This window comes from Panthera uncia, chromosome B1 (genome assembly GCF_023721935.1).
Source record: "Panthera uncia isolate 11264 chromosome B1, Puncia_PCG_1.0, whole genome shotgun sequence".
Lineage (NCBI taxonomy): Eukaryota > Metazoa > Chordata > Mammalia > Carnivora > Felidae > Panthera > Panthera uncia.
Window position 1 is genome coordinate 118,452,605 of NC_064811.1, and position 21,947 is coordinate 118,474,551.

Sequence of the window (21,947 nt, forward strand, 5' to 3'; positions counted from 1 at the left end):
GCCAAAAATCAAGAGTTGGACGCTTAACTGACTGAGACACCCAAGCTACCCTTTAAAGTTTATTTTTATGGTGTAAATTAAATACTCTCATTTAATTTGACATATATTTGAAAGCGATAAATAAATGGCCAACAGGACTCTTGAAAAGAAAAGGCACAATTCATGCTAAACAATAAAACCTAAACTCTACAATTTGAAGCATAATAGAAAACATACAATTCTTCCAATGATTTTAATGACTTGAGTAGCACAAATAACAACTGTAATGTCTAAATGCAAATCTTGGCCACATCTCCATATTTGCTCTATTTATGTGACTTAGTGTTCTTGAGTATAGCAGTGACAATCTACCTGTCTAGGGTAACCATTATGTCCTAATGCTTTCAACTTAAATGACTTTGATTTTAAAGAGAACATTTCTATATTCTAAAAAATAATTCCACATGAGATTACATAAATGCTAAAGAGGAGGTGTACTTAAAAAGTATTTATTAGTGTCTTAAAAAAGTATTTATTAATGTCTTAATATACATTCAAGAACTTTGATTCTACTATTTGATATTTCATAGACTATATTTCATAGTCCATTTCATAGACTATCATCTGTCTCACTCAAGGTAAAGGATCAGAATCACATCACAGACTCACTAGGACAAAATAAATGGTGCAAACAAAAAAATAGTTAATTTCATGCCATTTGTTAGAACCCAGGTTTCTGTGAATACATATGAATGTATGCTTAGTTGACTCAATTTACATTTTCAGAGAATTACAGAGAGGGGAACACATATACTTACTTGTGAAATGGAAGTCCCCAGTATCATTTGCCTGGGGTGTGGGAAGAAAGTGCTGGCCTTCTTCTGATGCTCCTTCCTCTTTGATTTCCATGATCAACCTTCACAGTTGTTTAGTCCTCTAAATTTTCACGTCCAAATGTCACTGCCAGTGATTCCTGGTTTAATATAGATGTATCTTCACACTAAAGGCCTGATATCCTCTGAAATTCTGCATTTAGGAAACAGCAACAGCAAAAATCTTAGTTACTTCAGAGTTCAGTATAAAGCTAAGAACTGAAGGTAGGTAGAAACTACAACTTCCTGCCTATCTCACCTTTATTTTCAAGATCTATCCATCTAATTTATGCCTCATGAACTCTAAGTTAAGTGGGTATTCTCTATGCAATTATTTTATGTTCATAAGAGGGATTTCTAAATCCTGAAATGTGTATTCTTCTCTTCTAGGTCATTCTGTAAAACAGTAGATAGCAATAGGGGCTGCTGCTAACCTAATATGCATCTAATTTAGCAGCAACAGCATCTTGTCAAGGCATTAGCATGTTTTGCTAAGGTGAATATTACTATCATTCCTTCCATTAGATCTACCCTTTACGCTCATCTCTCCATCCACCCTTGTTAGAACATTATTCATGAGCACGTAAAGACAATTTGGCATGGCACTCTTCTTCCAGTATGAGCCAAGAGCCAACAAGTAGTACAAGGGAGTTTCCAACCTCATCATTACCCATGGAGTCTTGCTTCTCTGCCTGATAAAGTTTTAATGGTTAATGATCAGGGTCTATGGTGAAAAGAATGAATAATAACTCTACAAAGCTAAAGCTCAAGGGGAAATGAAAGTACAAACAAAATCATGAAAATCAGCATGGGGGAAAGAAAACCTTTCCAAGAATTTAATACCCTATTATGCAAATAGCCACAAATAGTTTCAAATTCATTCTGATATTTAGCCTGATATACATGACCAAGAATGAATTAGGGAAAAAAAATCAATGTTGTTTTAAATCAAGTTACCACCTGAATTAAAATGTATAAAAAATCTTTAAATGTCTGTCCAATGTTGTTTAAAGCGATAGTGGCAATCAAGTTTGGTTTAGAATAATGATTTCGTCTCCAACTTCACAAATCCACAGCCTTAGTCTTTGTTGTTTTAACAAAACAGTTTCATTTGTAATTCAGCTCTGGTTTTTAAAGATCATCTGGTAAAAATTAAATTCTGAAAGCATCTTGAATCTTTAAAAAATATTCTAATAAAGTTGTATATAAGTACGCATTGGTTCCTCAGGATACAACCAGGAATGAAGGCCAGGAGTAAAGGGCAATTGCACTATCAATTAGACCAAATTCTTCAAGTTAAAAATTATATTTTGAATTAAGATAATGCTTTCTATTTTTTTAACTATTTAAATTTAGATGTCTCTTCTGATAAGGACACACATATATTCATTGGACCACATTCTATCATGAACCTATGACAATTTCATTAGCATGAGTGGGGTCATATCTGTGGAAGACTACCATGCATGTGGGACTTGGGTACAAGAACTTTGTTAACTTCATTGTAGTTCTTCACCAAAAACTCAACCTCTAATCTTGATCAGCTGTTGTAAAAATTAAAGAGGAGACCTAAATAAGCAATACAGATAAATCTTAACAAACTAACAACTCAGCACACTAACAGTGAATAATTAATAAAATAAATGTCAACTCTGAGTGTGGGTGAATGTGTACCTTTGGGTGAGTGGAGAAGACTGAAGAGGCCTATAAATATTACTAATATGGTCCCATTTTAGGCATATCACCCATTCAAAACTTAAAAATAAATTCAATTTCAAGAGAATAAAGTCAAATACATAAGACAAAGATCATATAACAACCTCTTATGACTCTATTCATTTTTATTCTATCTTGTTTCATTTGAGGAGAAATTTCAGATTTGATACCTATTAACAAGGCATATGCCTCAGAAGGAATCAGTTATATTAATAGAAAAGCTCTAGAAAACCACTACATTTTCTAGCTGGTAAATACAGCATTTACCTATGGTTATGGTTAAATATAGTAGTTCCTTTTCTGTGTCTATTGGAAATTTTTTGGTTTGGAGATCATGCACAAGAATAGATTTAAATTTTTACATACCACAAATATATTTTAAAAAGTCAGCTAGAGATACTAAACCTAATTCTCAGAGCAGAAAGAAGCGACATTAAATGTACCTATTGTAAGAGAGTGACATAACTATATTTGATTTTTAGAAAGTTTACTGGGTGTCAAAGTAGAGAACATACTAGAAGTTGACAACTTAATAAAGAAACTAACTTGTTTGGAGGTTATTTTAATATTCAAGGAAAATAAAATAATAAAGAGGATCTAAGTCAAAACAGAAGCAGATGACTAGAGAAGAGAATCTGGATTCCAAAACAAGTTATTAAATGGGGTAAAGGGCCATTTATTAAATGCAGTTACCTAGACTTAATGATGGAATTAGCTGCAATTTAGAATTGAGATAATGAAAGTCAGGAATTTCAGGTGAAAGTCAGTAAATATGGACCACTAAACTATCTGGAATATAAAGAAAGAGGGATTTTAGTCAAGGATGATGAGTTTAGTTCTAACCATGTTGTTTTTGAAATGTCTTCAAATATTCAGAAACAGTTAAACACATGGGTCTAGATTTCAGGAGAGATACTAAGGCTGGAAAAGTATTTTTTTGTAAATCATTGGCTAATGGTTGAAGTCAAAGTCAAATGAAGTCATTGAAACCAAGTACATGTAGTGAAAAAAAAGGATGACTAAAGACTGAACTGTAAGGCACAAAACCATTCAGGGGAGCAAGAAGAGAATTTAGCTGGTAAAAGCACTGACAGTGATAGGAGGAGCAGCAGAGAAGAACAACTGAGGGAACAATGTCATCACTCTACTTACTGGATGTTTCTCAAGTAAACAAGGTCATTAAGTTAAAAGATGACTTTACAAGGCTGAGTAGCTCCCACCCCTTTCCAACCAGAGAGCCTGTTTGAGAAATTGAGGCTAGTCTCCAGTGGCGCCCTCTCCTTCTGCCAAGGCAAGGGAGCTAAGAGTGTCTTCTGATGACAACTCCTGGGAGCTTTGAAGACTTGTGGTACTCAGCTCAGAGGCAGACAGAGATCACCCCCAGAACAAAGCCAGTACCACCTGTGGAGTGTTCCAGTGCTGCACAGAGACAAGAGGATTAATTCATAGACAAGGCTGAGGGTAGCTCCAGTTCTTCTCCACCAGAAAGCCTGTTTGGGAAACTGAAAGTCCCTCCCCCTACTGCCTAAGCAAGGGAGCTGAGATATACTGAGGAGAGTGTTTTCCAGCTCCATCTCACCTGATGGGCTGGCAACCCCAGGAAACTGAGAGGTGGGCAGGCAAATCTAGTGGCCATGTTTAATCAGGAAACTTAGAGTGGGGGTTGTCTTGAGTTAATACAACAAACAAAAAGCTTTATGGCTAGAGCAGCTTCTCCCACTGCTCCAGGGCAGAGAATCTAATTTGTAACCTCCTCATCCCTGAATACAACTTTCATCCTGCCCAACCAAGGAACCTAACCAGAGCATATAGAAAGCTGCACGGCCTATTCAACAGCCCTACATTCGTGGCATTGGCATTTGAACAGAGAGCACAGCCTGTGACTCCCCACATCTGCAGAGCAAAACCAGTTACCTCACCCAACCAGGGAATTCGGTGCACATCTGGTTTGATTAAAGTCACCAAATAACAAACTGTACAGGTCCTGAGTCCCATCCTACTGCTCTGCAAGGACAGGGAAATTAATTCATAGCTCTGTCTATTACCAAATACTGTACCCAGTCCTGATCATCTAGTAAGCCTCATCAGAGAATCTGGGCAAGCATAGAGCCCAACCTATAGCTTCACTAGGGTAGGGAACCAGGCCCTTAAAACTATTTAACTGTTCTCAGCCAGTGGCACAACTCCCACTCCCTGCCATCCCTTTAGACCTGGAACAGCAGCCTTGCTCAAAAATAGGCCATAGTGACAGGCCCCACCTGCTCAAGGACATTATCAGATACACACCCAGAAACCCAAACTTAGCTGACTATTGAAGAGCTGTCTCTACCAAAGAAAACTTGTAAAGTCTAGAAAAGGAGGCCATTACTCAAACAGGTAGAATTAATAAGGACACAAGGATACACACACACACACACACACACACACACACACATCAGGCAAATATGACACCAAAGGAAATTAATAAAGTTCTAATAACTGACACTAAATATATGGAGATCTGTGAGCTGTCAAATAATTCAGAATTATCTAAGGAAGTTTAGTGAATTATAAGAAAACAGACATATAACTAAATAAAATTAGGAAAACAATGCATGAACAAAACAAGAAGTTTGATAAGGAAATAGAAACCATCAAAAAGCAATAAAATAGAAATCTAGAGTTGAAAAATATAATAACTGAACTGAAGAACTCAGTAGAGAGTTTTAAAAGAAGACTTCACCATTGGGGGGGTGGGGAATCACTCACCTGAACAATAAGACATTGAAAATTACCGAGTCAGAGGAGGAAAAAGGAAAAAAAAAAGAATGAAAAAGGGTGAGGAAAGCTTGCAGAAATTATAATACAAAATGAAAAGAAACAATATTTGCATTATGAGAATGCCAGAAAGAAAAGAGAAAGAAAAACGGACAGAAAGTATATTTAAAGTAGCAAGGGTTGAAAAAAAAAAAAAATCCCTGAACCTGGAGAGATAAATGGACACATAGATCCATGAGGCACAAAAGATCCTAAAAAGCTGAATGTAAATAGGGTTACACTGAGATACTGACTATATAATTAAATAGTCAGAAGTGAAAAACAATGGAAGAATTTTAAGAGCAGCAAGAGAAAAGAGAGAAGTTACATACAAGGGAATCCCTAAAGACTATGAGCAGATTTCTCAACAGAAATTTTTTAAGCCAGGAGAGAATGTGATGATATATTCAAAATATTGAAAGGAAATAACTGTTAACCAAGAATTCTCTACCTAGTGAAGTTGTCCTTCAGAAACAAGGGAAGGAAAAATACTTTTTTTATTTTCAATTAAATTTTCAATCTTAAATTGAAGATTAAGGAGAAAAAGATATTATTGTTGGGGCAAGAAAAAAATCTAGATGATATAATCTGCTATAATGGGAGGAAGTTGGGGGTGAAGAGAAAATGAGGTATGATCTGAAAAGCATTAACAGAAACTTGAGGAGATTCTGCCCAATGGCCTTATTTTTATCCATTCAAGAAAAAATTATATTTAAGAACAATGGAGTATAAAAGATTTATCAACCTGACTTCAAAAGCATAGTACATAAAGGAAATATTAATAAATTTGACTACACTAAAATAAAAAAAAATATTCTGTAAGTACAAGATACCACAAAAACTGAGGTAACAAATTATACACTAGAAATATATTTGTAACAGAAATTTCAGCTCCAGTTTAGGATATACAAAAATGCAAAGACTATTACTCCCACTATAAACTCAAGAAAATGCTGAATATATCAAACCATAAACATTTCTTTAATCTGAGAACAGAAGTCTCAGAGGAACCAACTAGCCTGAAACCTAAGAAAAGGCAAATGCCTTCATGGAAAAGAGCTTCCCTCCACGGAAGGAAGAGATGTCAGGTCTCATATAAGCTGGTAATAATAATTCAGTCAAAAATATTCAATGACTTACTGAAGGTCAAGGGGGACTAGTATGAAAGTACAGAGCTACTGAAAGGCCTAAGCTCAAAAGTAGGCTGCATTCGCTAACAGACTTTTCTTCATCCTCACAGAGGCTCATGAGGAAGATTGGGAAGAAAGTGGGAATCTGGAGAAAGTGTCCTTTGGTGATTCAACCCTATGGGAGGGGAGTAGCCATCACTAAAGACACACCACTTGGATCCTCTTCCCTATAGAACAAAAACTGCAGACTCTATTGCCTTCAGGGCATAGATGGAGACTCATTGCAACTAGAAGATAGAAATAAGAGAGGTACAGAGAAGTTTCCTGGGATCAGATCATTAGAGATTCTCTGATCCTCTATTGCCAAGAGAAGGACAGGACCACTGAAAAGCCTCATCCTCAAGACCCAAGAATATAGATTTTGCCTAAGATCGAGGTTAAAAATAGGACAACAGAAAATGTCTCTACTCCTACAGGTCCAGTAAATAGTAGGAAACTATTAACAGCAGCCTACCACTGGAGGAGGCATAAAAACATGAACAGTAAACCTCTCTTTGGTAGAAGCTCCCCAAAAAAGCCTTAAGCGGAGAGTAGAGAACAGTCTCCAGACACCCAAACCCCACTATGAGTAGAAATGAATGTTAGAGTTATTCGAAACTGGTGATGCACTCAAGGCAGCCATAGTAACAACAAAACTCAAACCCAGATCTGTTACTGACTAGATTGACTCAATTTAAAGGTGTAGTAGGAAAAGAGGAATGCCCACTTCCAGGCATAGGTACTATTTTTGTTATATTCCACTATCCTACACTACACAAAGAAGATGAAGACTAAGATGAACAGTCAAGAGAAAAGAGGGGAAAAAAGCAGTTAAGAGAACCAGGTTAATATAAGACCCAAATGTTGGACCTGTTAGAATATACTTAAGACTCTAATGGAAAATGTGGATGACTTGCATGACCAGATGGAGATTTTTAGCAGAGATAGAAACTATTGGAAATGACCAAATACAAATCCTAGGAATGTAAAACACAGTAAGAGAGGAAGTATGCCTTTGACAAGATCATTAATAGTTATGATACCATCAATGAAGTAATCAGTGAACTTGAAGATAAGCTAATAGAAATTACCCAAACTGAAACACAAAGAAAAAAAGAAAAAAAAAAGACACAAAGAAAAATGAAAATGCATACGAGAGCATTCAAAAGCTGTGACACAATACCAAATTAAATATATGTGTTATTTGAATCTCAGAAGAAAGAAAAAGACAGAATAGATATTTGAAGAGATAACGGCCTAAGATTTTCCAAAAATATTAAATTTCAAAACACCAATCCAAGAAGCTCAGAAAACACCAGAGAAATGACATGTACACAAATATACCCATAAACAAACAAGCAAATCAAACAAACGATAAACTTCTATGTATATCACAGTCAGGCTTTTGAAAAACGAAGATAAGGAGAAAAAATTTAAGGTGACCAAAGCAAAAAAAAAAAAAAGCGAATTACATATAGAGTAACAAAAGTAAGAAAATATTTTGGACTTCTTGTTTAAAAGTATGTAAGTGACATCTTTAAAGCACTGAAATAAGAAAAACATCAACCCAGGATTTTATACAAAGTAGAAATAACTTGTAAAAATTAAGAGACACAAAGACTTTTATCCAGACAAATAAAAACTGACAAATTCATTATCAGCAGATTTGCACTGCAAGAAATATTAAAGGAAGTTTTTCAAGTATGACATAACAGAAAGATACTTGAATCCACAAAAGAAATGGAGAATGCTATAAGCGATATAAAAGAAAGTAAATATTAATTTAATCTTTTCTTGTTTGTAGTGACTATAAAAGATAATTGCCTAAGGCAGGGTTTGGCACACTTCTATTAAAGACAGATAGTAAATATTTTAGGCTTTTTGGACTATATGGTTTCTGTCACAACCATTCAACTCTGCTGTGGTAGTATATAAGCAACCATTGGCAATACATAAACAAATAGGCATGGTTGTGTTACAATAATATTCTATTTGTAAAACCAATTAATATTCAGGATTTGGCCTGAAGGCCAGAGTTTGCCAACCAGTGGCCTAAAGTAAAAATAGTAGTGATGTATTATATACTGATAGCATATATAAAAGTGTAACATATAACATCAATAGCAAGAAGGGTGACAGGGATGAATGGGGAGTTATTGTTGTTTAGTTCTTACACTAAAAGTATAGTATACAATTATATCACTAAAATCTTGAAGGTAGATTGTAATTAAAATGTTTATGACAATTTGGGGAGTAATTACTAATAACTTTTAAAAATAAGTATAAATAATAACCCAATAGTGAAGGTAAAATGGAATAACAAAACATACAAAATAAATTTTAAAGCAGAGGAAAAGAACAAGACAGATGGAATATATAGAAGACAAGTAGCAAAATGTTTTTAATCCAACCATGTCAATAATCACATTAAATGCAAGCTACACACACACACACACACACACACACACACACACACACCAATTAAAAGACAGAGAAGATTATCAGCTTGAAAGACCTGACTATATGCTTCATAGTTATAATGAAATATAATGACACAGTTAAGTTAAAAGTAAAAAGACTGAAAAGACTGAAACAATTATATCATGGAAACATTAATCAAAGGAAAATTGCAGTGACTATTGGTATCAGATAAAATAGATTTCATATAACACACATTAGTATTATATAAGGATAAAATTGTAATTCACCAAGAAAATGTAACTATCTTGAAGGTAAATGGGCCTAACAATAGAGCTTTATAATACATGAAGCAAAAACTTAAAGAACTGAAAAAGAAACAGACAAATCCACAGTGATATAGAGACCTCAACATTCCACTCTCTACAACAGATCAAACAAGTAGATAAAACATCAGAGAGGATACAGAATACTTAAATAACACTACTAACAACTTGACCTCATTGGTATTTATTAGACTTCATCCAACAACAGAATACATATTTTGTTTCAAAGTACACATGGAATGCTTACTAAGATTATATTCTTGGTTATAAAACAAACCTTAATAAACTAAAATAAAAATGTGTGTATTTGTACATTTAAATCAGAATAAAATCACTATGCTACATATAAAAATGTGCTTAAAGGGAAAGTTATATTATTAAATGCTTATATTTAGAATACAAGTTCTCAAATCCATGATTTAAACTGAAAAGCAATTCTACTTATAAGCTTCTATTTTAGAAAAATTATTGAAAATGCATACCAGAAGATAATGGAAGGAATGTTCATAATAAATCAGCTTCAATAAAAAAAATATTGAAACAGGCTAAAGGCCTGTCACTAAGAAAGTAGACAAATATATTGTAGCCTATTCATTCTATATAAAATGAATCTTCATATATCAACATTGATTAACTTCATAAAGTACAGAGGAGAAAGAGTGAGGAGGGACAGGAAGACAGAGGGAGGGATATGATGGCACTTATAGAAAATTTAACAACATATAAAATAGTACTCTAGTTCTATATTGTGTAGGTGTACATACATATGAAGTCCAACCACAGAGAAATGCATGATAAACACTTAAATCAGAATAATTATGATATTTGGGGAACAAGTGTGAGGGATATGATCAGGAAGGGGAACACAAAAAACTTCAAATGCACAGGGAAAGTTTTGTTTATTACACTGAGTAAGTACAAAATGTCTCTATATTTTTCATTATACCTTTGGTACATCCTAAACACTCATTATACATTTAATTAACTAAAAAGGCAAAGTCATATGTTGAGAGAAAATGGGGAAGAAGTTGGGTAGGAGGCTGGAGAAGAAAAGTGGAGTTCTGAGCTAGCCTTTAAGAGTACCCGATGAGGGAACAACTGGAGGCAGTTTTATGGGGCCAGCTGGGCCTGGAGACCACAGATTTATAGATATATGTGTGTGGCTTTCTCCAACAGTGCTCAGCAGTCTTGTGGAGAAGGATAGTTTCATTGACAGTGTAGGGGTTTTGCCTCCTGATGCAGTGAGAGAATAGTGAAGCTAAGACTGTAATAATACAAATGTGACCAAACATCTTTTTTAGGTTGGATTGGGAACTCATTAAAGGGGAAAGATGTAACATATTGGCAGATGAGAGAATAATTCAGTTCTGAGTAATGAGAAGTCCAAGGTATTGCCATGGATATAAGTAGATGGCTGAAATGGCATGGTATTATTGGTCACTAGGGCTAGTAAGAAAAAGACACTGTGCATCAAGGATGTTGAATGGGTTATTCCCATGGAAACTGGAATCTCCCAGGAGGATAACAGGCAGGACGTGTTCCCATAGAGAAGTCTGAAGAAAGCAGAAGTTTCACCAATGAACATGACAAATAGGGGTGGAGGAGTGGTATAGCCAGACATCAGCAATCTTACATGAGGTCCTAACAGCTTAAGGGGACTCTTGTGACTACTAAGAAAATAGTAGCCCAGCCTTCAGTCTCTGTGGTTTGTGGCCTGTCTGTATTAGAGTAGGCAACTAGGAAGCAGAAAACCCCAGAAACCAAGTTTTCATTAAGACAAAAAGACAAAGAAAACATTTTCTGAAGAGGTAGAAGGCTAAATAAACTGTTTTCTATAGGAATAGAAGACCCTAAGGACATTATATAACATTTTTAAAAGTGAGAAGATCAGGGGAAGATTGAGTCATTTGCCCATAGCAAAATGAGGATGACACAAGGGGCAAGGATACAGGACAGGAGGTGCTTGTGGTTTAGGTGCTATCCCAGAATGACAGGAATATAAGGCATCATATGATGGGCTGTGCCTGGGTTCTAACCAGAAGGGCATACCTGTGGTTAAAGATATTCCCTAGCCTGTTCAGGCTGAGGTCCGGGCAGGGAGTGTTGGAGGCTCACTGACACTATGTACCTGTGGCTTTTGTTCAGCTTTCCAAACAGTGCTTTGATATAAGATGTTGAATAAATGATTAATTCCTATCCATTTCAAAAATAAACAGAATAGCAAGTCTCTGTTATGGTGATTGTATAGCCCTTCAGTAGCCAACCCACTAAACTTGTTCACTTCATATCAGTATCCTGAAACTTCTAACACCAGGACATTCTGATAAACCAGATATAATTCACAATGCCAAATCACTTGAAAACCGTCTAAAACCCTGCAATTTACAAGAGGGAATATGGATGGACAGGGCTTGTAAGGATCAGCCAAATGCTATATAATGTCAAGAAGACATAAAACCAGGAATATTATTTACCTCTGCATTCTCTGTTTCTTTTTCCTCATGGCAAATGTCAGGGTACTTTGAAAGCTATCATCTTCATAGGATAATTATATTCAAAGTTCTGCAACTAGGCCCCTATTCTCAGTAACAGGGATTTATTCTTATTTATATCATTGGAAAGTAATAGAAGAATTAAAAAAAAACAGTTTCAGGAAAAAGATTCTTTTTGAGGAAAATGGCATAAATTGGCAAATTTGATATTTTACCTGAAAAAAAAATCAGGCATGTATTTAAGGTCAAGACCTTCCTTGCCTCTCATAAGGCCCCTGACCAGGCAGAGCATAATTCCTGACAGAGCAATGAATTAAGATTCTAGGGCAACATTTCTGCCCAAGAAACCAACAGTGTCAGGAGACAATTGAATTCTTTAAATTGTCAGTATGGTTTTGCTACCAATATTAAATTCAATGTGAGCCCCTTTGTCACAAGAAGAATAAGGATGAGAGTTGTCAAGGCTCCAGATTGATCAAAAGCCCAGCTTCCAGGCTTTACCACAAGGAAGCAGCACTGACATGAGACAGACAGAAGACCCATGGATTTAGCAAGACCAAACAGCAACAGTCTTTTAAGGCTTTGCCACTAAAAACACGATCCCTAGACCAGCAGTATGAGTCGCCTGGAAGCCTGTTAGAAATGCAAAACCTTGAGCCAGACCCCAGATCTTCTAAATTAGACACTGCATTATGGCATAGAGCATTTCTACCTACATTCAAGCATGAGAAGCACCATTTTAAGAATAGAAGCCCAGATTCCATTCCCATAAACTGGGAGAAGTGAATACGGAATTCTGCCAAATAAAAAGCCAATATGGGCTAAAGGCCCATGTCACTTAATCAGACTTTCTAGACAGATGCCAAGAGCTGTTATGGATCCTGGCCTGGGCTTCAGTCTCTCTAGCCACTGACTTATGACCTACATATAGCACTCTCATTTCTACCCAGAATTTTATAATCTGGGTTGTCTGTCTGAGGCCCTTGACACCCACCTCCTTTTTACTCATCTATTTGTTGGCCTCTTTGTATTGAACTTTTTCCAGTGACTAACCCTAACCCAGATGTGATCCTTTCCTCATTCTTTCTTCCTTTTACTTTTGCATTCTCCAGACTTAGCTGTGCTGCCTGACTCTTGGCAGGGTCAGGCCCAACACACCTCTATTGAATACTTGGCTAAACAGACCCAGGTCACTGTATGCCACACTTTGGAGAATGTTGGAGGTTGGCCAGGACATGTATATGGCAGCTCATAATAAGAACTAGTGTCTTGATGTCATCAAAATCAGGATCATCTAGAGTCCAGTAACTTACTGAACACATCTGGACTGGGGTTTTAGAATACACAGTGGTTCAAACTATAGTGACACATGGAAACAGGAAGGAGGGGAAAGGGTGTAATAAAATATAAGTGACCGGCATGGTACTCTTCCTTTTCCTCCTTGTAAATACCAAACCAAAGGAGGGTCTACTAATATCCACTTCACGGAGTCTCTCCACTACTGCTTTTGAAATTCATTTTATCCAAAAGTAACCACAATTTTCTGAGTACTTATGTGACTTTTCTGAATATTATGTGCCATGTGCCATGTCCTGTATTATTACATCATATGCATAACATTAATCTTTATAACAAATTTAAGATGTAACTCCAGCTTTACAGGTGAAAAACTGAAGCTTAAAAAGTAATTTGTTCCACTTAGTAACTGGAGAAACAAGGAAGTTAATGTGAGTTTCTAATTCTTCTCTGTATTCTACCTGCTATCGTTTTTCAACTTTACCATACAAAAATCTTCAAATGTTTACCATCTCTTAAAAAATATACTAGGGCAGATAGGTAGGGAGAAAGGAAGAAGGGCTAGGAAACATTTATTTTATTTATCTTTTTATTTATATTATTTTCCTTCCTAAAAATAGAAATCTCTAGGAAACCTATAACATATCAACACAGCATTTAAAGCCTAAGCACCAGAACCCCCAGGAAAGAGAAAAAACCAACTAACCAAACAAAAAAAACCCATCATGGTAGATATTTTTATACCTCTATTTATAACATTCCATCTTCTTGAGACAGACTCATCCCTATAACTTCTACTGGGTCCTGATGAGAATATACTTTCAGTGGACAAACAACCATGAAAAAGAATCAATAGCAACAATTCTAAATAATTGAAGTTTAAAAATAGAATCTGATGATGGAACATATCCAATTCTACAGACCCACCATTCTGGATACTTAACAAAGGGGTAAAATTTCCTCCTTTTGCTTCTTTGAATCATAGGACTGCCTTCTGGAGACTGCAATCTCAGTCAAGAAATAGTCCCAAGTCACAATGAGTATTAACTGAATATTCCTTGAAACTAGCAAAATCTTGATGTTCACAAAGAGTACAGAGCAACAACTCAGAGCAAAGAACTCAGTTCAGCAAGCAGAGGGATTGTATCTTTGGTTCATTGTAAATCAAAGGTCAGTCTACTGCTCGTTAGTCGCAAATTACGATAAGAACAATGTTGATCTCCACTGTGTATAAAGTAAAAGAGGCTCTGTCAATCCCTGTGACAAGGCCCTTTAATCCTGAGAACTCTGTAGTCTTTGTGCCAGCACTAGGCCAGATCTGAACCATAATTTACATAGTTTTAACAGTGACCTGACATCCTGAGAGGGAGCACTTGGACCACCTTTAGGAATATGGTCAGTAGGCCATCTGATTTGCTAGATTTTGCTCCGTGTCTGTCATAAAAATGAAAGCATCCTGAAGAACTACAAAGTGAAGATATGAGAAAATGCTCGGTTTAATCTGAATCATCTCTTTGTGACAGGTTGGTTACAGATGTCTACCCATAATCCCTCATTAAAATAATACAATAAGGGGTATCTGGGTGGCTCAGTCAGTTGAGTGCCCGACTTTTGATTTCAGCTCAGGTCAGGATCCCAGGATCATGGGATCAAGTCCCAAGTTGGGCTCCATACTGAGTATGGAACATGCTTAAAGTATTCTCTCTCTCTTTCTCTCTCTTTCTTCTGCCCCTCTCCCCTACCCACACACACTCTCTCTAAAACAAAATAATAATTTAAAAAATGCTATAATAAAATGTTCTAACAGAATATAGACTTGAAAAGACTTAAAGAAACCAGCAGTTGTCTCATTTAAGTGATGGGAACACTGAGGCCTAGAAATGAGGTGGGAGAGCTCCATGTGCACAGGTGGCTAGTAGCCATGCTGAACTAGAGAGAAGGTCTTTTGTCTGAGGTAAGCTTTTTACCCTTCTCTTCAGGGTGTGACACTCGTGGTTGCTTCCCACCTATTACACAAAGAACAGGAATTTTCATTGGATATTCCCAAAAAGACAGAAATGTCATGAAAATTTTTTCTTCTATAAACACATCATGTGACACATTGATTCTACCAACTTGACAAAAACTTGTAAAACCTGGTCTCAAGCCCCAAAGGCACTTAAAAAAAAATTGCTAGCACCCAGCAAAGATTTAAAGAAATAACACAACAGAGTTATGTAACAGTTCACTAGATGCTTGGGTATTTTTTAATGTCCTTCTCTGTCATCTGGAAGACCAAATAAAGGATAGGAGTTTATTGTCTGCACTTAAGATGACAGGTTTTTTTCCCCTGATACTTTTATTCAGCAAATTTCATATTTCAAATATAATGACTCCTAGCAGCCCATCTCAAGCCTATCTTAAGAAGCAGAGATGTTCAGAAAGAATTTTAATTTGGCTGGAGGTTGATTCTTTTTTTTTTTCCCACATGTACTAAAGAAGACTCGAGGAAGTGCTGTCTCAGCAACATCAAATGTCTCAAATCCTTATGAACACTGTCACACACAAACACCCAAGGCCAGTTAAATGCCAAGTGCTCAAGCAAAACTAAAACTGAAACTTTGATTATAACCGTAGGACATTTCTAATGTAGACATCAGAAGTTATTAATTCACAGAACTGACTGAATTCCTTATGATGATACATTTCAAGTTCCAATTAGTATTGACTAAATTATCTATAGTTTCTGATGATTAATTGCTTATTTTCTTTTGAAATTTGAAATTTCAAAGAAAGACAGATAATGAATTTAATTAAAATTTTATTTTCTGCTTTTTATTATAACAGGCAAGAATAAATGTATAGATGTGATTATTATAATTTCACTTTAGCTCTCCAGAGAAGTTCATAGAGTGCCTGAGGTTATCTACAAAGAATATAATATGGCATAACTAAGTTTTCTTATCCATACTGCCTACTGCATACAGATAATGAGTCTTAATTCTTTTACTACAAGCAGGTCCTTTACTCTCCAATATGTACAAAATCACACATTCCACCTTAAAACTCAATAAAACTGCACTACAATAAAAGTAAAAGCAAGCAATAGGTGATAAAAAAAAAAGAAGAAGAAATAATTCAACTGCTAAACTTGAATCGGACAGAAGACCTATAAAAATAATGAGGCTGAGCAGTGAGGTTCAAGCCACTGTTCTACCTGCAAACTCATCTAGCATTTCTCTAGTGCATCTTCTGGAAATGAAGAAAATCATGGAGTGATTTGACAAGTCCCCTTAGTAGTATGGGTTAATCTTCTGTGATCAGCTAGAATATATTAAGGATTTCCACTGAGACAATATGATATTCTAGTTCAAACTTTATGTGAAATGTATGTCATTAATTTATGCCAGAACACTGAATAAAACAACATCCGTAGACTTTCCTTCTTCCTTTCCCATCTTCTCAATCTTGGCTGAAGTCCTCCAACTTTTAAGATTGCTCTTATCCCATAGGTAAGGAGAAGTAAGGACAGGAAATACCATAGTCATAAATCCATATGACATGTATTTCTTGAGCATCTACTATATGGGATGCAGTGTGTGAATAGAAATGTACCCTTTTATATCCTGTCCTTGAGAAAGTACTAGTTTCAGTCCTTAAATAGAACAACCAACATAATACCCACCCCCACACCTTTCTCTCACTCCTGCTTCTATCCCCTTGCCCCATTTCCACACCTCCCTGCCTCCAATGCAAACACATTTTAGCACTTAACATTCCCTGACGCTTTTCCTCTTAGCAAAATATTCTGAGAATTTTTCACTCCCTAATCCTTTGTCAGAAAAGTTAATAAATGTGTCTTTGTTTGGCTATTTCTTGTTGTGTTTCAGGAGTCTTTTTTTATAATTTAACTCTATGTTAGTCTGGTAAACACATTGGAATTCTCTCACATGACACTTCTTATTACAGTAATTTGGCATGAGAGAAGTTATATAGGAATGTGGTTAAGAAACCTATGATGGATCCAGACTGCCAAGGCTCTGCCAATTACTCTGGGACCTTGGGCAGTTTACTTAACTGTACTATCCTAGTTTCCTCAACATAAATTGGTAAAATGGCAATGCCTGCCTGATTAATTGTAGAGAGAATTAAACAAATATATGCAAAGTTTTTAGGTATTTCATTTTTAGCAAAGGTGAACCAATGTAACAAAACACTGTATCTCCACTGATTGGAAGTAAACACAAAAAGTGAGCTACCTGATGATTTAAAAAAATAAACAACAGCAGGAAAATTGTGACAAGGAGCTAAACATGGAGAAACATAGACATAAGGGTGAATTTTTCTTTCCCTATTTTCCTTGTGCTTTTGACCTGAAGGTAGTCCCCATTTTTTGACATGGGCCATAAAACTGGGACTCTTCTTTTTTAATTGAAATAACATATATTTAGAACATAATGGTATTAGGCCAAAATCCAATAACACAAAAATATCTGGAAAATTCAAATGTTTGAGAATTAGGCAACACACTTCTATACAACCACTGTGCCAAAGAGAAAGTTACTAAGATAATTAGGAAATCATTTGAATTATGAAAATAAAAATAATATCAAAATTTGTGGGATGCAACTAAAGTGGTACTGACAGAAATTTAGAACGCTAATACTAGAAAAGTCTTACATCTAAGATCTAAACTACCATTTTAGGAAACTAGAAAGGGTACATTAAACTCAAAGCAAGCAGAAGGAAGAGAATAATAAAAACAAAAGCAAAAATCAATGTGATTGAAAATTAAAACAATTGAGAAAAATCAATGAAACCAAAACTGTTTATTTGAAAAGATAAATAAAATTGATAAACTCCAGTTAGATAGACCAAGATAAAAAGAAGCTATAAATTACAATATTGGGAATGGAAGAGTAGAGCTCATTATAGACCACTAACCTTAACATAATAATAAAGAACTATTCTGAACAATATGAAGATAAAAAAGGTAACAAATAAAATTGAACAATCTTTGAATAAAAACTACCAAGTTTCACTCAAGCATACAGCATACAGAGGGGTTTTTTCCAGGAAGGAAAAACTATTTAACATTAAAAAATCTATTAATACAACTCATTATATCAAAAGACTAAGAAATTAAGAAAAAAAACATTTGAAAATCCAAAAAATGAAAAAAAAAAAAAAAAAACCGCCAAAAAACAGTTGAGGAAATTCAACATGCATACAATAAAACTCTCATCCATTAAAAAAAAAAAAAAAAAAACTCTCAGCAATTTAGGAAGAGAAGGGAAGTACTTTAACTCAATAATGGGCATCTAGAAAAATCCTACAGCTATGATTACAGCTGGATTATAAAAGACTCAATACTTTGCTGCTAGGATCAGGAATAAGGTAAGGCTTCCACTCTTAGCTTTCCTCTTCATTTTCACACTGGTGATCTTAACCAATGCAGTAAGTCAAGGAAAAGAATTAAAAGACATACAGATTGAGGCAAGTCTGGGTGGCTAGTCGGTTAAGTGTCCGACTCTTGGTTTCAGCTCAGGTCATGATCTCATGGTTCATGTGTTTGAGCCATGTCAGGCTCTGTGCTATTAGCACAGAGGGATTCTCTGTGGAGGGATTCTCTCTCTCCCTCTCTCTGCCTCTCCCCTTCTCATTCTCTCTCTCTCTCTCTCTCTCTCTCTCTGTCTCAAATAAATAAACTTTAAAAATTATATAAAAGACATACAGATTGAAAACAAATAACTAATGTTGTCTTTACTTGCAGACAACATGAGTACATTGCTCATAGGAATGCAAAATAGTATCTCTTCTTAGGAAAAAAGGTCTGTCAGTTTCTTATAAACACTGACCTCCCATATGACCCAGAAGTCTTCCTCCTATTTATTTTCCCCAAGAGAAATGGAATTTATGGTCACATAAAAACCTGTTTTTAATGTTTTTTTAACTAAATATTCAAAATCACCCCAAATCTCTTCAAATGATGAATTGATAATCACCTTAAAGTATATCCACAAAATGGGATATTACTCAGCAATAAAAAGCAATACATCATTGATACCCACAAAACTTAGATGAATCTTCAGCACATTACAGCCAGATTCAAAGGGCTTCATACTATATAATTCTGGAAAATGTAAATTATGGAAATAAAATATAGATCAGTGATTTCTAATGGTTGGAGGTAAGCAGGAGAGGTTGACCATAAAGGGATAGAAGCCAAAAGATTTTGGGGTGATGTAAGTGTTCTGTATCTTAATTGTAGTGGTGTGTATATGACTGTTTACATTTGTCAAAATGTCAAAAAGTCTAGAACTATACACCAAAAAGCATGAATTTTCCTGCGTGTAGATTTTTAAAATACTGAACATAAATAAAACAAATAAAAAGAAATTAGAAGATATAGCAAGCGGTCAATCAGTATTACCAGAATTATTAATTTTATTAATATTTACAATTACTAACGGCTAGAAAAATGGAAGATGAACTAAGAGAGGTACAAGTGGAATGCTTTGGTAATAATTAATGTGAACTCAATTAAGAGGAATGCAGAATCATGAAAGGAAGGAAAAAGAACATATTCTGTAAAGGAGTAAGAAGAGAAACTGGGAAGAAAATATTGATTTATATGGACCAAGAGTGGAGCGTCTGTGTGGCTCAGTCGGTTAAAGTGTCCGACTTCAGCTCAGGTCATGATCTCACGGTTTGTAAGTTTGAGCTCTGCTTTGGTATCTGTGCACTGCTTTGGGATCAGAGCCTGGAGACTGCTTCTGATTCTGTGTCTCCCTTTCTCTGTTCCTCCCTGGCTCAGTCTCTCTCTTTCTCTCTCTCTCTGTCTCTCTGTCTCTCAAAAACAGATAAAAATTTGGGGTGCCTGGGTGGCTCAGTTGGTTAAGTGTTTGACTTCGGCTCAGGTCACGATCTCACAGTTTGTGAGTTCGAGCCCCATGTTGGGCTCTGTGCTGACAGCTCAGAGCCTGGAGCCTGATTCAGATTCTGTGTCTCCCTCTCTTTCTGGCCCTCCCCCACTCACCCTCTGTCTCTCTCTCTTCTTCAAAAATAAACATTTAAATAAATAAATAAATAAATAAATACTAAAAAAAAATTATATAGACCAAGAGTCCAATTACCAAGACTTAATTGATAAAATCAAGTTTGATCTAAATAGGCATCAATAAATAGGGGCTCCTTTAAGTTTGGGATGAGGGATGGAGAAGCAGTAGTAGCTTCTGTGCAGGGGCAATTTTCAGCATCATGTGTGTGTCCAAATCATCAATCAGGGAGGGAGACCCAAAGTAAAGTAAGGCCACAGGGTATGAGTCGCAGGCAGGTGTCCTGGGAATCAGGGTACTCGAACCACTGGGTGCAGAGCCAGGCTCCAGACCTTGAGGACATGGCAGCCAAAACTAAGGACACATTCAGAAACCCAATCAGACTCAGACAACTGATGTGACTGTTGCCTGGTGCTCATGGCCTAAATTTATCTCACCAGTAACCCAGACACCACTGTGGAAGCATGTGGTAAACTCTGCCAGAGGTTTACTCCTTTGGTGAGGTGGTTGTTTTGTTTTGTTTTGTTTTTTTTGGTTCTTCTGTTTGTTTTTGATAAAAGGAAACAGGATGGAATAGAGGATGGGAGGAAAGAGCCATTAACATATCCAGCTGAGTTTTCACTGGCTCTAAGTCAAGGTCACCTTCCACAGATGGGGAGCAAGGAACAGTGCCTGACAACAAGCAAACAAGCAAACAAACAAACAAAAGGGGGATTAAAATAATTATCTCAGGAGATACCTGGAACTGCTTCAAGAGATGATATTTAATTGGACATTGAGAGATTTGTATATCAAAAATGTGGGGATAGATAAAAGGGAGGGAAAAGAAAAGAGGGGTTGAAGAGGAAAGCAAGAATGAAAGACAAAAAAAAAGAAAATATTGAAAAGAAAGATAATGCAAGCAAAGACAAAAAGCTACAAATGTAGAATATACATAAGCAACAGGAAATTGGTTAATCTGAAGGGAGCAGACTGCATGGAGAAGCAGCAGGAAGTGGGTATATTATCACTGAAAGAAATCATTCATAGGGTCAACCACTTTTGCATAGGATGTTAGATACAGTGTTTGTCAACAAGGGAATAGGACAATCTGGGTTATCTACTTTCTAGCACTGTTAATTCGTGGTTTCACTCAATTAAACAAATATTAATTGAGCAACTATCATGCCTAAGAGCATGAAAAGTGCTGTAATTCAGAAATAATGTCACTATGCCTTTAAGTGGGGTTTATAATCTGAAGAGCAGAATCCAAAATATCTATAAGGAAAAAAAAAGTTTGAGGAAAAGGATTAATCCGCTTTGAGTCTTCGCCTCCAGGGTGCAGAATCAATAAGCACTTTCTGAATGTTTAATATTTGCAATATGCTGTGGTAGATATTATTTTTATGTATTCTCAAATTTAATTTTGTTGTAATTACTCCTTTCTTTTCTTTCCTTCCTTTTTAGAACTTAATGTATCTAAAGCTGCTACTATATACTAGTCAGTGTGGAAGTTAAAAGACAAATAAAACAGAAACCATGTTGCATGAGATTTAAAATCCCATTTTAAAGATGGGTAAACTGAGATTGAAAATGTTTAGAAAATGTGTCCAAGTTCAGACAGGAAACAAGTTAGGGAACAGGGATTTAACCATGGCCTCAACACTTTAAAACCATTGTTTCGGGGTGCCTGGGTGGCTCAGCTGGCTAAGTGTCCATTTTCAGCTCAGGTCATGATCCCGTGGTCCATGAGTTCAAGTCCTGCATCAGGCTCTGTGCTGACAGCTAAGGGCCTGGAGCCTGCTTTGGATTCTGTGTCTTCCTCTCTCTCTGCCCCTCCCCAGCTCATGCTCTGTTTCTCTCTCTC

At 36.0% G+C, this 21,947-nt stretch overlaps 1 protein-coding gene across 8 annotated transcripts in view; it reads right to left on the reverse strand.

The window, feature by feature from the left end:
• INPP4B (inositol polyphosphate-4-phosphatase type II B) overlaps window positions 1-21,947 on the reverse strand; it is a 755,730-nt gene that overhangs the window by 364,112 nt on the left and 369,671 nt on the right. For all 8 annotated transcript variants that reach the window (XM_049632225.1, XM_049632223.1, XM_049632226.1 and 5 more), the window contains one exon: window positions 798-1,005. In XM_049632225.1, the coding sequence (XP_049488182.1) occupies window positions 798-888 (91 nt within the window). In that variant the 5' untranslated portion in view covers window positions 889-1,005. The remainder of the gene's footprint in view (window positions 1-797; window positions 1,006-21,947) is intronic.